This window comes from Melopsittacus undulatus, chromosome 5, assembly GCF_012275295.1.
Source record: "Melopsittacus undulatus isolate bMelUnd1 chromosome 5, bMelUnd1.mat.Z, whole genome shotgun sequence".
NCBI classification, from domain to species: domain Eukaryota; kingdom Metazoa; phylum Chordata; class Aves; order Psittaciformes; family Psittaculidae; genus Melopsittacus; species Melopsittacus undulatus.
This window is the reverse complement of record NC_047531.1, coordinates 33,279,055-33,295,109: the sequence shown is the minus strand read 5'-3', so window position 1 is coordinate 33,295,109 and position 16,055 is coordinate 33,279,055. Positions and strand designations below refer to the sequence as shown.

General features: G+C 38.1%; 1 protein-coding gene across 1 annotated transcript in view; it reads left to right on the top strand.

Annotated features, from left to right (window-relative positions):
• Positions 1 to 14,527, top strand: part of SEMA3E (semaphorin 3E) — a 137,044-nt gene extending 122,517 nt beyond the window's left edge. The window contains exons 14-17 of the mRNA XM_005148378.3: positions 2,610 to 2,776; positions 8,009 to 8,076; positions 10,027 to 10,166; positions 11,320 to 14,527. Of these exons, the coding sequence (XP_005148435.2) occupies positions 2,610 to 2,776; positions 8,009 to 8,076; positions 10,027 to 10,166; positions 11,320 to 11,772 (828 nt within the window). The 3' untranslated portion in view covers positions 11,773 to 14,527. The remainder of the gene's footprint in view (positions 1 to 2,609; positions 2,777 to 8,008; positions 8,077 to 10,026; positions 10,167 to 11,319) is intronic.
• The last annotated feature ends 1,528 nt before the right edge of the window (positions 14,528 to 16,055 follow it).

Below are 16,055 nucleotides of genomic sequence, written 5' to 3'. Positions count from 1 at the left end.
CACCTGGTGCAACATAGGTGCACATAGAGAAACACAAATAACAAAGAATGAAAATTGCATTAATAGGAGGTGTGAGTGTGCCCCAAAAGATCATTTTAGTATTGGTGTCTATCAACTTTCTGTAGGTAATGCAGAAAGACAAACTCCTCTGATAGTGACTCAGGGGAGGATCTTAAGTGTAAATGTTCTGAATTATTTCTGGGATCAATCTATTTTTCCCCCAATCACTGTGAAAGCAGCTTTGGAGACTAGATTTTCTGAAACTAGATTTTCTGCACCTAAATGATTACTTAGAGAAAGACTTGAGTGTCATTGCAGATATTTGCATTACCTTTAGCTACCAGTGAAATGTCATGCTAAAAGGGTTGTGTTGGAAGAGTAAAGAGGTGTTACTGTATAAAAAAGAATGTAGTCTTTCGCCATTAGATCCTGCTCCCAAGATGGCTGCTAACTTTTCTAATTCTAGTGTCTGGAAAATCTGAAGAAAATGATAAAAAAGCCACCAGAACAATCCAGTGGTTGAAGAATAAATCTACTTGTGAAAAGTAAAAGTAGTTTAACTTTTTCAAGATATCAATGAGAAGACTAGAGAGAACAGTATAATCAAACATAAAACTTTACCAAACAAAGTGACTTCCTAGTGTAAGTGTATAGAGATTCTTGAACACTGATAGCAGAGAAATATGAGATTAAATAATCAAATTCAGGTTGTTGTATGTTGATAAACTTAATCTTGAAATAGAATAGTTTTCTGATACTGAGGACAATTAAATTTTGGAACATGTGTTAGGGACAGGGTTGGCACTAGGTAATGATCAGAAGCATAAGAGTTGAGTTTATGTGAAAAATGTTATGTAGCTTGAGCATTTTGGCTGGTATCTTTTGAACCTGGATTTCGTGAGCCTGTGGAGAGCTGCTTGCTAGCTTTGTTGCAATATCCTTATAACACTAACCAGTCTTCACTAAGTCAGCGGTACAATAAAACATTGTGTTTCAGGGCTGAGCTAGCTATCTGCACTGGCTGGGAAGGAATGTTCTTCTTTGATGTTCAGTCGGCTAGATATAGGATGCTTCTTGCCTTCCTCTGATGGACCAAGACTTAGGGTAGTCTTCACCCCTGCTAAAAGATGAAAGAGAAAAATCCCATCTCATATGTCTAATCGAAAGTGTTGCTCAAGTATTCTGGGACAATCACACCGCAGCCTTTACAGACAAGAAAGAACTCTCTGCAAACAAGGATCCTAGGTTTCTTTTTCATTCCAGTTGACAGACTGAGCTCCTGATACTATAATCTGGTTTATCTCAGTTGAAAAAGCCTTCAAGTGTTGTTATTATCAGTCTCTTCCAGGCTCTTCCCCTGACATTTCTGAAAGTTAAATTTCTGTGATCTAAACAGATATAGGAGGTGTAATTAGGGAGTGAGAATGTACTATCTGGATTAAATTTCATTTTTTTGTGATAGGTAAATCAGACTGAATGAGCTGCCAGTATTTTCCAGCTTTAAACTATTTTAAAATATCAGATTTTGAAAGCTTGGTCTAAGAGTGGGAATTATGGACAAATTTTAGCCATCAGGGTAGGCACAGCTAAAGTATTCATTAGGAATCTTTTCTCTGACTGGTAAAACCATGAAAGTGAGCTATGCAGAAGCAGTTCCTATAGCAATGCACACTGCATATTTCTGTATTCAGACCATTTACATTCACCAGCAACAGGATTTTTTTTTTCAAATCCCTGTAAATTCAAGCTTTTCTTTCCCCTGAATTCATTATGCCAGCATTTCAAGAATTAGATTGATCATATAATCATAGAATCATAGAATAGTTAGGGTTGGAAAGGACCTTAAGATCATCTAGTTCATTTGATTTGAAAAGGACATTTATGTGAACTCAGGAGATTTCAAACAGCCTTAACACTAATGCTGCAAAGAATCCCCAAATTCTGCAAATAAATACTAAATAAATAGATTATGACTGGCTAATTTATAAAGAAAGACTGCACAGCACCAGGAAAAAACAAACAAACACACAAGCAACAACAACAAAACCTCCAATCATCTATCTCCTGTGCACTGAGGGATTATACAAATCATACAGCACAACTGCTTAAGTGTATATGTGATCATACTGTAAGTAGCTAGATCAGGAATTACACTTACTTGACAATTCCCATATTAAGATTGAGGTTGCTTATAGTTCTTGCAAATTTGAATTTCTTTGTTTAAAGTCTTTCATGTCAGGTGTTTTCTGCAGATATGTTAGGTGACAGAGAAGTGTAAAAAGGGAAGCAGTGGAAACAATCCCGAGGAAGAAAAATAAAATCCCACTTATTCAAACATCGATCTTACAATCTGAAACTTCAGAAGTGAGGAAATGCCAAATAAACTTGTTAATTTTACCTTCCTTCTGTTCTTCTGTCCTCATGCGGGAGAGTTTAATCTGTAATCAGATATTTTCCCACAGAGTAATTCTGCCTCCCTCCGGGCACAGGCTGGATACACAGCTGGCAAGCAATGATAAAGCTAACATTTCTTAAATAACTCCATTGGTAACAGAAGTTTCAGTAGAAATTCTCGGAATTTAATCGTATGTGATGTGTTTTTTTCCCAGCAACAGCTCTATGTTGGATCTGAGTCTGCCATAGCACAAGTGAAGTTCCACCAGTGTAACATGTATGGCACTGCCTGTGCTGACTGCTGCCTCGCTCGAGACCCATACTGTGCCTGGGATGGGATCTCCTGCTCCCGGTACTATCCCACAGGAATGCAGGCAAAGAGGTGAGAACTGCTGCATTGCATTATACCCTTTTTTGCAAAATACCTTGGTAAAGTGTTCCTACTGCAACACAAACTACTTTTTATCTCCTCCCCACCCCCCCAGAAAAATAACTGAGCAGGGAGAAGATATGTAGGCTACTAGTTTATTAGCACAATCTTTGAGAATTGCGAAGGAGAGAAAGTAACAAGATGGCATAAACTGCCGTATCAGAAATATTTCCATGAATGAAGCAAAGTCACATACTAATTATTTGCAGTAGGTTTTAAACAAACCTCTATTTCCTTCTATATATTTTGGTGTGCAAAAGAAAGATGCTTTACAACATCAGAGACATAGTTTGGTAGTATTATAAAAAAATATATCACACTGCAATAACATATGTAACAGCATTTCCAAAAGAAAGCAAAGAAGAATCTGTCTTAATAGTCAAATACCTTCACAGCCAAAATGAAACCAGAGTATCTGCTAAATTTAACGTTAGGTTTAGGCTTTCTCCAGTAAATTTATAAACCCTGTACAAACCTCATGAAGTTCAAGAAGTCCAAGTACAAAGTCCTAAAAATGGAGGGTCTTGCTCTTATTGTGCACACCTTATCTTTCCATGAACCTGGAGGCACTAAAGCAATGCATTGCTGACTCTAGCCAGGCACAGCAGACATTTCTGTGGATTTTCTTAAAAGATAATGAGCACAGTCACGTTACATTGGGTAACACTACATTTTGGTTAAGGCACATTAAAAAGTAAAAATGAGTAGCACAGCCAATGGCTCATCATAATTAAGAATTTCTTAGACATATTGCACTAAGGCATAGGGTAAACCAAGTCGGAAACCTACACCACTTTTACAACCATGATTGTACAGTATTCTCATGGCTTTTGCAAGCAGACCTAATGGAAGAAATGACCTCTGGTTGTATCCTGAATGTGAGAAGAGTCTGGCTAAAACAAGAAGACCCCAAATTAAGACAGATGGGCAGCTGTGTAGCAGGCCAGGGAAATTTACTTCCTACCATATAAGTAAAAATTGGATTATCATAATTATAAAGCATATGGGTTTCTCATCCAATGATGTATAAGACATTTGGGAAAGGGAGGGGGTTAAAGTATTTCCCAGCAGCCTGCTAGGATGCTATATCAGCATTTACCTTGTTCTGAAGGCTACTTATTGTCTAAGAAAAGATAAGAGAAACTCACTCAGTCGTGAACTCTGTTGTACATTTTTAACATATTTCTCACCTAAGACAATTTCCAGAGTAGTAGCCTCTAAGTCCCCTGACACATGAATTTATCCAGGGTTGAGTGATATGGGCAGCACCCCATATCACATTTTCCTGTCCCTTACCTCCCCAGCATTCAGCAGGTCAGTCTCTAAAAGAAGAAAACACTGCTGTTATCATCCCCCTTCTCTTAAGATAAGAACTGCATCAGTGAAGAAGGATTTGCACTCAATTGAATGATCTTGATGTCTGCAAAATTTGTTTTACATATAAGAGTTTAAGGAACAGCCAGAGAGGGATGGATGGCCTTTGCTTTGCTCACTTTGTCTCATAACTGAAGATCAGAGCATTTTAAACTTACAGACTTACAATAACTGTGTGGTACATGGAGAGACAGGGAGAACTACTCAGGCTATGTGTATGGAAGCTGTTTTAAGTTACCTCCCATTGGGTACCAAGTGGACAGCACTGCTGGAAAAAGTTCTCACTAGACAACATAAAGTTTTATGATGCCAAGTGACCCTGAACAAGTGATAACATTGCCATGGCTGCCTTTTGCTCCAATCACCATTAATGCCACATACTAGAATGTACATATCTTAATTTGGCCTTGTCTCTGGGCTTCATATTTCTGCTCAAGCTGTACGAGTAATGTGAGTACAAAAGGCATTGGAGAGCACTTTGCTTCCTCTGTTCCTGGCAGCCCTCCCCCCTTCACTGGGACTCACAGAGCTGTGCCTTACATTACAGCACACTTGAGCTGGTTTCAATACCACCTCTATCTATCTGTTCAAATGTGGCCTTCATAGAGTGTATATTTAGGTGGGCCTTTGACTTGTAAGAAGAGCCCTGCTAGTTCAGTAAGAGCACCTCTAAGAGCTCTCTTTTCAATTCTATTCTTTCTGGTGAAGAGTTGAAACAAAGCAGAGATGTACAATGTGTCCTTCCCACTCTGATTCAGATGTTATCTGCTTTAGATCCTAATGCCTCTAAGGCATGATAAGTGTTTAGAGAATAGAAAAATAGAAAAACTGTAAACTAAGGCACTAAGGAACAGGATAGAGAGATAAATGTAGCATAAATACAGAAAAACTGTCTGACAGCTGGTACGAATTTGTTAAGCTGTGAAAGTCTATATTATAATTCCTTTTAAATGCATAGCCTGGGCAGTTAATCAGATAGAGGGTTTAATTAAGGACAAATAAAAACTGAACCTAAAATCCTGCATCTTGATAATGGTGGTACAACATCATGCAATGTCATGGTAGTTACAGGTGCATGGCTCCTGCATACTGAAAATACTTAAGAAGCCGAAGGAAATTATACTACATCCAAATTCCATGAGTACTTCAGAAAGTAGAGGTCTAGGATTTCAGGGAATGTTTTAGTCCACTATTACCACTGCAATCTGACATAGGCAGGTTCAATTTTTACCTAAACAAGCACTAAATTCTGCAAGTAAAATTCTTTGCTGTGCCAGCTCACCATTCCGGCCGAAAAGGGGCTTTAGTGATTTTAAAATGTCTTTCAGTTTGGGTAGGTCTTCTGATAATCTGTGATTCTTAAGCTAATATTAGGAAGCTGACAGTCACCCTCCTGCCTCTTCTCCCTCTCTGGTCTCTTTCTCTACCATCCACTCCACCAGTAAGCACAAAAACATGCTCTTGCACCTTGCAGCTAGGTGCAGGTGCTATGCCAAATATCTTTTTGTTATAACATTTTGTCCAGCAAATCCTGACTGAGTCTACTCATTTACTTATGCAAACCACAGTGATGCCTTTTTTCCCTGAGAAAACTTTTTGATTTCACCTTATCTATCCCAGGGAAATAATAAAGAAATATGGAGATAATGGTGATGATGATGTCTACTGTATTGTTTTCTTGCAGATCATTTTTACCAAGCTCCTGAAAGCACCGTTACAGACTGAGAGCTAATTCATGTAGTTATAGATTGCAAAAAAACACTTCCACATATTCAGTACATTTGCTAGTCACTAAAATTTTTTCCTTGTGGTACTTCATGTCAGAAACTGTCTTGTACTCTGGAATTCTGAATGAAATGCTTATTAAGAAAAAGAATACCAAATACGAGGCTTATGTCAGTATTTGTGAAATAAGTTTATCTCCCAGCATATCCCTCTCTTTAAGCACCTCTGCCCATTTTTTCCTTCTCTTAAAAAAAAGTAACAGGTGAAAGCACTGGTAAATGTTATCTTCCCCAGTCTTCACACACACAACAGTAAAACTTCATCAAACAAACATTTATTTTTCCAGACTAGTTCTGACAAATGGAGATTTATCCTATTTTACAGGGAGATTACTTTAGCTCTACAATGATCTTCAGGACTTAAAAGTAAATAGTACATTTCTGCTAACTGTCCTGTTCCTGATAGGTAGGGCTGCTGGGCCTGATAGAAACAAGGTTTTCTTGTGGTTTTTTTCAAAGACTAATGTCTATAATATTTGTGCAAGAAAATGTCTCTTCTGAATAATCTGTGTACACAGATAAACAAAGCTGGTGGCAACATTATTCAGCACTGACACTGTGCAGAGTCAGTGTTACAGAGTAAGCATGGCTGTAGTAAGCACTGTAATGTATACATTACAGTGAGAACTCCAAGGGCATGACAAAGCTCTGTTGCTATCTCAATCTCAGGTTTTGTTTAATAATATGCATGCATTTTTAGCACTTCTGCTGAAAAAGCCTAACAGTCCCTACTGAATTTGCAGATTCCCTTGAAACAACAATGACAAAATGTTGCTTCTGCTCTGAATATCAGTAAGGATTAAAGACATCCTCTCGGTCCATCAACACCTCTGGATCAGAAGTTCATATGAGTGACAGAATTCAGGAAATAACCCCTGTTTACTGAAAGTTTAGAAATATGATGAGTAACATGCTTCAGCAAGATCCTTAAGTGTAAATCCACATTGTTTCAGTAAATTCAGTTTATACCAAATAAAAAATGCTGGGTTTTGCTTTTTTCTATCATATATGATTTATAGTCTACATATACCTGCTAAGATTTGCTGCCTTGCATATTTCTGTTAATCTGTTATGTATGGCATTGGTAATACCATGTAAAATTATGCAAATATAGGAAAGGTACCCTTAGCACAACTAAACCTCAGGTTGTTGGAAATACTACATATGGCAAGATATAACATTCCAATAGACTCTTTTTGTTTCCTTAGTACACAATCTTAATTTTATTTATCAGGACACTCAGAGGAAAAAAAATTGCTACATAAAAGCACAGCTTTTCTGGGAATGCATTGTACAGTTATAGTTTTCATTACTTTTTTTTTGCAAATGCGTATAGAATCTCAAAGCCCAAAACTCACAACAATTTTTCTCTCAAAAAGCAATTGCATTATTTCCAGGTCACAGCTAGGGCTCCCAGGTTCTCACCACAGTTCTGCCAGTCGCTCACTTTCTAGGAATGGGAAAGTCATGAGTGTCTGTTTCCCTGTTGAGAAAAATAAGCTTAACAACTGTCTGCTACACAGATGTAACAAGGAACTTGCTCTGCTGTTTGAGATTCCCAACTGAAAAAATAACATGTCAGCAAAGGATAAAAGAACTACCATTCACATACATGACAAACTGTTTGAAACTAATAAAAGAACATTTCCTTGGCTTCCAGAAAGAGAGAACCCAAATATAGGCTAAAGGTCCCTTTGACCCTTCCTAGCATTGAATGTTTCCCAGTTGGCTCAGAGGGTCTTGGTTAGTAGTTACAACATTAGTGTAGTTAGTAATGTATAAACTGGACATATAGTTCTGCCTCTTCCCCAGACAATTGTGTTTCTTTTACTCGGATGTGTGATTCCCAGTAGCTTGAGTAGAGAGAAAAAACTGTTGCGTAAATGTTTACTTCTCTTGACAATCCTAAGGTTTTAGGAACCAAGATTTAGCTCCTTATATTTTTAATGAATGCCACTTTAAAATAAACAAAACAATTTGTAAGCTAAATGTGTTATCTCAAGCACTTCCATCTTTTCCCCTCCAGACGTTTCCGCAGACAAGATGTTCGACATGGAAATGCAGCGCAGCAGTGTTTTGGCCAGCAGTTCATTGGTAATCTACTCACACATTTACAAATTACTAGCAAATGCCTGGAGCAGAGAGCACAGGCTTTGCCAAGAGTATGAGCCAGGCCATGATATCACCCAAGTTCTTTTACTGGCATATTCCTGTAACAACTTGCAAGAGTTATGGGAGCCCATGTCATCCAGGTCTAAGCATGACTTTTTTTTGATGGCAGGTTAGGTAGATCCCATAGAGTTCATGTAGCTCTGCAGCTTTGTCATTCAGACTAGGGATGTGGCTAATGTACCTCAAGGGCTTCCAACAGAAATGCTAGGGAAAGATGGGCCAGGGATAAGAAAAAACAGGCCTGTATCCTGAAATGAATATTAAATACTGCCAGGACACTCAACCAGAATTGAAGCAAAGACATGGGCAATGACATGTCAGAACACAGATGTCTATTTATGATCATCATCAAGATTTGTCCTAAAAAAAAGATTGATTACTGTGTCTAATGCTGTTTGCTTTCCAAACCTCAAAAAGTGATGATTTCGAACATCAGTATTGAGAATGGTAAAACAGACAGAAAACAGTTGTCTGGACTTCTGCAATATTTTTCTGGATAACAGCGATATATTTGTAGAAGAAAATAAAAATCAAATATAAAAGGTTCTTTTAGATAGGTATTTTAATATATTAAATATTGGATAGATATTTTACCAGAGATAGATTCATTAAAGTTGAAGTCCATAATACAGTAGATATTGGAAAAGTGTATTCTAATATGAAATATTAATTATATCCTAAGTTTGGCATACAACTGAAAAATCACAATGATAACAAACCCTGTATTTTTAAGGCATAAAACTGATTCATTTCAAGAACATTTCTCACTGCTATGGAATTAGAAGTTTCATTAAGACAGCTGGACTCCTCCAGTATAACATCTAGCTTATCTTCCTGTAGATGTTTTATTGGATGCAAAAGCAGAATTGACTTTTAATTAATTTCATTCACCTTGTTTTTATTGGCACACTTGGGCCAAAACTTTATATGTGTTTTTAACATGCATATGTGTAATATTGGTTAGGGTATTTACAGGTGTTAAGAATTTCATTCTGCAAAAGTCTATGTGCTCTTATTTTCATCTGGTGTGCTCAACATGAGAAGGACATGGAGCTGTTGGAGCAAGTGCAGAGGAGGCCACGAGGATGATCAGCAGGTGGAGCACCTCCCGTATGAAGACAGGCTGAGAAAATTGTGTTTGTTCAGCCTGGAGAAGAGAAGGCTGCATGGAGACCTCATAGCAGCCTTCCATTATCTGAAGAGGGCCTGTAAGGGTGACAGAGAGGGACTTTTCATCAGGGACTGTAGTGATAGGACAAGGGGTGATGGATTTAAATTTAAACAGGGAAAGATCATGTTAGATATAAAGAAGAAGCTCTTTACTGTGAGGTGGTGAGGCCCTGGCACAGGTTGTCCAAAGAACTGGTAAATGCTCCATCCTTGGTGGTGCTCAAGGCCAGGTTGAACAGAGCCTTGGGTGACATGGTTTAGTGTGAGGTGTCCCTGTCCATGGCAGTGGGGTTGGAACAGGATGATCTTCAGGTCCTTTCTGACCAAAACCATTCTGTGATATTTAAGCATGTATTGAATCCTTTTGTTTCACAAAGTGACAATAAAATAGATGGACTATTCATAAAAAGCCAGACATAAGCAATTAGCAGTGTGAAAGGCTGAGATCTGTTTCTCTGTGTATGATTTTAGCTGAGTCACAGCACAATTCAGTCCATTTATTTTATGACCAGATCCTGTAAGAGTCTGAGATGATGGGAAAATTCACTTAGCAGGTCAGATCTTCACCAGACACTGCTTTTCAGTCACTATCTGGTTGGATCTGAATTAAACTTCACTCTTAAAAGTAAATATACCCTGAATATCAAATGTAACAAGTATTGGCAGCAGCACATGTTTTTAAAACATTTATTCTTCTTCCAGGTGAAGTCCTTGAGAAGACTGAGGAGCGACTTATTTATGGAATAGAGTACAACAGCACCCTTCTGGAGTGTACACCACGGAGCTTACAAGCAAAAGTAATCTGGTTTGTTCAGAGAGCACATGATACTAAAAAGGAAGAGGTATATATTCTTATAGACTAAACTTTTAAGTAAGAGCCTGCTGTGAGGAATATTACAACCTCACTGACACGTGGGTGTCAGGGGAAATCATTATGTTCATCTGAACTAACAGACCTGAGAGTTTCATCTGGTGTTCGCATTCAGCATCTTGAATGCAGATGTTAGAAATGTAGTGAAACTTGAGTTCAGATCTCAAAAGAGAATACGTCACTTCTCTTAATATGTTATTGCAGAGGTGAAATGTGCACGTCCCTCCCAATGTTAGTCTAGCTTAAAGCTATTCATTCTTGCAGACTCATCCACTATATTACAGAACCTTCTGAAAATGGGTGTTGGTGGATTCTCTGCCTCTTTTACATATAGTTACTTGCTATAAAAGTGCTTCATAAGTGTTACTATATTTATTTCTCTCTGATACACATCAATGTCGCTATCCTCCCTCAGTATGCGGAAGGATGTAGGGAGAAAAACCTGACTACCAAAGGATAAAGATGGTTGCCTTACTGCCTATCAGTTGGGCTCCACTGCAAACGTGAGACCCCAGCTTAGCCACAGACATATGAAGATCTCTCAAGTTGGACTCATCTCATAGAAAATGCGGACATTTACAGTAAAGAGATCTACCTGTGATCTAGTCAATGTAGGAGCTGTGGGGGGAACTCAAACACCAAACTCAGAACTGAGGCTTTATGATCACAATGGTACTGCAGTTAGATAATACAAATACCTGCGAATGTCACCTAAAAAAACTTTGTCAATGTATAAGAGAATTTGCAGAGAAGGTATTGCAAGTCAGCTGGCAAATGCTCATTTTTTTTCCATCTAGTAGTTTATTTGCATGTTTCAACCTTATTTTCCTCTGTGATTAAGACACAGATGACTACCCCATCCTGGGAAAACAGGGAACTATCTGCTTTACTGTCTGTTCTTCCATGCTTGTCGGCTTCTCTCAACCTCTTTCCCTTCATGGCTCAATCTCTTATTTTTTCAAGTAAATATTTTTGCTACTTAAAACCTGCAAATTAGAGGATCCTGTATCTCCAATCTGTCTCTCAAGTATTATGTTCATGAAAGTACAGTTCAGAAGTAATTGCACTGGTTTAATATAATAGTAAAGGCCTGTGCTCTACAACTGGACCAATTTGTTTTTCAGGTGAAGACAGATGACAGAATAATCAAAATGGATCTTGGCCTCTTATTCCTGAAGCTGCATAGGCTGGATGCAGGGACCTATTTTTGTCAGACAGTGGAACATAGCATTGTTCACACTGTCAGGAAAATCACCCTGGAAGTAGTTGAAGAAGAACGTGTAGATGAAATGTTCAATAAAGACTATGAGGAGGAGATTCCTCACAAAATGCCATGTCCAATGCAGAGCAGTATACCTCAGGCATCAAAACCATGGTACAAGGAATTTCTTCAACTAATAGGTTACAGCAACTTCCAGAGGGTGGAAGAATACTGTGAAAAAGTGTGGTGTACAGATAAGAAGAGAAAAAAGCTGAAAATGTCTCCATCAAAGTGGAAATATGCCAACCCTCAGGAGAAGAAGGCAAGGATCAGGCCAGAGCATTACCGGTTGCCCAGGAACATAGCTGACTCTTGATGGACAAAATCCATCCACTGTTCATGGGTGAAATTTTATTTGGACTTAAGTAAGAGGGAGAAATCAGTTTTGGTTTTGGTAAATGACACAGGTTTATATGTATAAAATATTGGGACTAAAAAATACTATGGTAAGTTATACTGTACACTCATGACGACAGTTTAGAAGCATTTTTAATGAAATCTTCTTAACTATCTGATTTTAACTAGGTGAATGCAATCAGAGTTTTGCATTAGGGAGGACATGACAATCTTCAGACTTTGAGAGCTTGAATCAGTTTCTTGTGTGGCCCATGCTTGTGCTGTATATTGTTGCACATGATTGCATATTTAACAAATTCAAATGTCTAAGCATTCACAAATGGATGAAAAACAATAACATATGTTTTCTTTGTTTCACGAATTTCTCATGCTTCTGAAAGTGGCATGTCTTCAGATCTTTCTTTTTGATTGTGACCTGTCTGAGTTTATCACTGAGAGCAATTGGTTGTGTTAATACAGTGTACTGCCATTTCTAAAGATAATGAAGGGAAATCTTATTTACTTCCCACCGTTTTTTGTCTTATCAGCCATTTATGAAGCACAATGCGCTCTCATAGCTAAATAATATTTCCTAGCAACTTAATGTAAGTCAAGTGCATGCTGAGAACACAAACAGAATTAAATTCTTCAATTTATCTATATAGAAAGTTGGAATAATGTTTTAGGAAACGAGACTATCTTGTCTCTAGTAATGGACGTTGCCCTAGTAGTGGCACGAATTAAGGGAGTGCCCTCTTGTGGCAAAATAAAGCAAAATCCGACATTGTCATCTATTTGGAGAAGTATAACCCATACCCACAGAAAGTTTATTTGCACCTCACACTTACAGTCTTCATGTGCTAAATCCAAAGATTTAGAAGGCATTTTAGGAAGTAATTCATACTGGAAAAACAGCATTTTAAGTAACGCTTTGTATTTTTAACATGCTTTTGGGATAAAATGCAGTCATAAAAAGTTAGGATGCAGGTTAAAAAGAAGAACAGTGTTATGCAGCTGTGTTTCTATAGTTTCAGGGTCTGATGGAGGTAAATCTTTTCCTGATATGTCATCTCTGGTCAAAGGCTTTTTTGCTGCTCTTGTGAGTGATACCAGGAGAGGAGATCAAAGAAGTAAGTCACTTACAGTCTAGGGCTTTCAGGAATTACTTAAAAAAAAAAAATCTTTATTTAAGTACAAGAAAACAGATGAAGAAAATGAAAAAAAAAATACCAACATAAAAAACAAAACAGCATTTCACTACTTGAGATATCTGATACTCCAATGTGAATTGGACTTTTTCTTATATTGAATTTAAAAAAAGATATGGAAGTTATAGACACAAATGATTCATTAATAAATTAACTCCTCAAATGAGAACATGATTCTTGTAGGGGAAATAGCCAAATTGATACAGATATTGATGTAACCAGGAAAACATACAAGAGATTCACTAACCACAAAAAGGCTGATGTTTAGCTTCAACTTGTAATCAGGAAACAGAATTTAGACATAGTGAGCATTAACAGACTGGATAACAGAGATTTTCTAGGTTTGTTGTGTTAACAAATACAGCAATCACTGCTAACCCAGTGTTTTCCAAACAGGCTGTGTATGAGAAAATCTCAAAGTTGTTGGCAGGACCAACAATCTTTGCTGTGCTCCTATGGGGACAAGAGACTGTCCTGGTGTTTGAAAGGGGCCCATGGGCACTCTCAGCAACCTGAGTATCAAAGAAAACAGGGTTTCATCTTATGTCAGTATAATGGCAGATAACTCTTTCCATCAGCCAGTTGTGTTAAGGAAATCAACGCATCTGAGGGTTTGAACTTCTTTTAGCTAGCATGCCTGTCTGAGAGATGGGTTCAGACACTATGCACAGCTTTGCGTAAATTCACACAGTTGCTGACTTTGATCTGATGCAGGAGAGGATAAATTCACTTTTCCATGACAGTTTAATGGAACCTAGCTGCTGGGGTCCTCTGTTTGTTTACACTTATATTGAAAGTACTGGCACTGAAGGCTGTGGCAAAGAACATACACAGAAAAAGCATCCCTGGTTTGTGCTTGTGCTTAATCCCTTATACAATCCTTGGTGGAAGACTTTAAAACAACGCTGAAAATAATTTTCTGATGAACTATGAAGTCCACTTCTTTTCAACAATAATGGGAGTCATATTTTATTTTTTCTGATTCATTTGCTCATATCTAGTGCCAAAAGTACCATTCATGGACCATTAGAAAGGAATAACAGCATCTCAGCATGATGGGATAAATATAACTTTGTGTCTCGTTCTCTGATATTTCAGGTGGAAATCATGTGATATGCAAATCAGGATTCTTGATTTATTATGAGTATTTTTAGCTCCCCATCTCTTTAGTGGTTACATTTGGAGAACTGCATTAAATTTTTATTTACCTTTTAAAATTTAAATTTCTAGCTCACACATTGCTACTTTCATTGGTTGCAATGCCTGTGAGAATTCAGAACTACAAGGTCTTGTTCAAAGAGTGCTATGACAGTTCTAAGAGTGCTATGACATCTGTAGAAGAAGAGAAAGAGTGACTGTGTTTTGGAAGGATATGCACAAATGTGCTTGTACACAATGTTATTTAAAATGCTTCTATGTATATTTGGGGGGCATTGTCTGCTTCTTTTCATTATGAGTTTGATGTATTTTGTATGTGCATGAACTGGTCAAATTATAAATATAATTAAGAACTGTATTTGACTGAAACAATCTGTATTATATCTCATAATTTATTTTCACCATTATTAATTATATGCAGATCACTATTCACACGTTGTTATTTACAGATGCCCTTCACCATGCATTTTATGAGCAGAGATCTCAGGGTCACAGGACAGGGTCAGATCCCAGGACAGAGAGATATTAGTATACGGCTGCCGAGTGGGAAACTGGTACAGGGTAATCAGTATATTTAGTCTGTTAATGTCAGGTAGATTTGGAAAAGCCATTGATTAGAGCATTGTCTGCTTCATGAATGTATTTTGAGAATGGAACATGGTCACTGAAACCGAGAAGATTCTAACTAATACAAATTCACTGAGAAACAACAATTTGGATAAAGCTTTGAACTCTGCTCTGCTTCCTGCCGAGGTACAAGCCAGATTACTTGCACTAACACTTTGTTTGTTCCTGCTCGTTTGTTGCCAATGAGATTACTGTCACCTTGTACAAATGACTGTGTTCTCAGATTCTGTTGGGACAGGAAGACAGGAGACTGCTAGACTGCTATGGAATTCCTGGCTTGTCAATCTCAAAATAGGCTTTTATGATCCACACAATTTTTCTGTACCATGGAACATACCTCTTTATGTAGAAAAGAGAGAAAAAGAATTGCTCTACACCCAGGTACCTGAATAGCACAGTTAACAGTCATATTTGAAGAAGTGCTTGAATCAACATAACTAACATAGTGTCATGGGTTGAGCAGTAGCAGTCATTTTTTCTCCTTCTTGTAGCTGGTGCAGTGCTGTGTTTTGACTTCTGGGCTGGGAACAGTTGCTTGATAGCGAGCATGTTTTGAGGGTGTTTTTGTTCAGGGCCTTTTCTGAGCACATGCTCTGCCGGGGAGGAGGGGAGGCCGGGAGGAAGGAGAGACAGACACCTGACCCAGGCTAGCCAAAGAGGTGTAACTGGGGGAGACCTGGAGGGGTGGAGCTCTGGAGGAAAATGGAGGAGGGAGCACATGGTGCTCGGGCGGGCAGGGTGGAGTGAGTTATGGGTCGGTGGCTGGTGGGGTGTTGTATTCTTTTCGCTTGTTATTGGCTTTATCATTATTATTTGTAGTAGTAATGACAGTAGTGTTTTGTGTTGTGCCTTAGCAATTAAACTGTTCTTATCTCAATCCGTGGGGGCTACATTCTTTGGATTTTCCTTCCTAACTCTCCGGGAGTTGGGGGACTTGGTTTAAACCATGACACATAGAGTTTCTCTTGTTCTTTTATTTTCTTTTATTTTGAGGGGAGTGGGATAGAAATAACATTTTTTTTTTCCCATAAAAAAAACAGTCAGTCACTTTCCCTTTTTTAAAAGTCCATTAATCTACTTAGTTTGCACCGGGGCAGTGAAGCTGGATTTATTTATGCTACTTTATGTCTCTGGGTCCAAAAGGCACGAATGTCTCTGAAAGCTGCACTGTCCAGATAAGAGGCCCTGCATATAAGCATTTCTGCATTTGTAACCTAGCAGGATGTCTGCAACACCTATCACATCTGGAATCCTGTTCAGTTCACCAAAT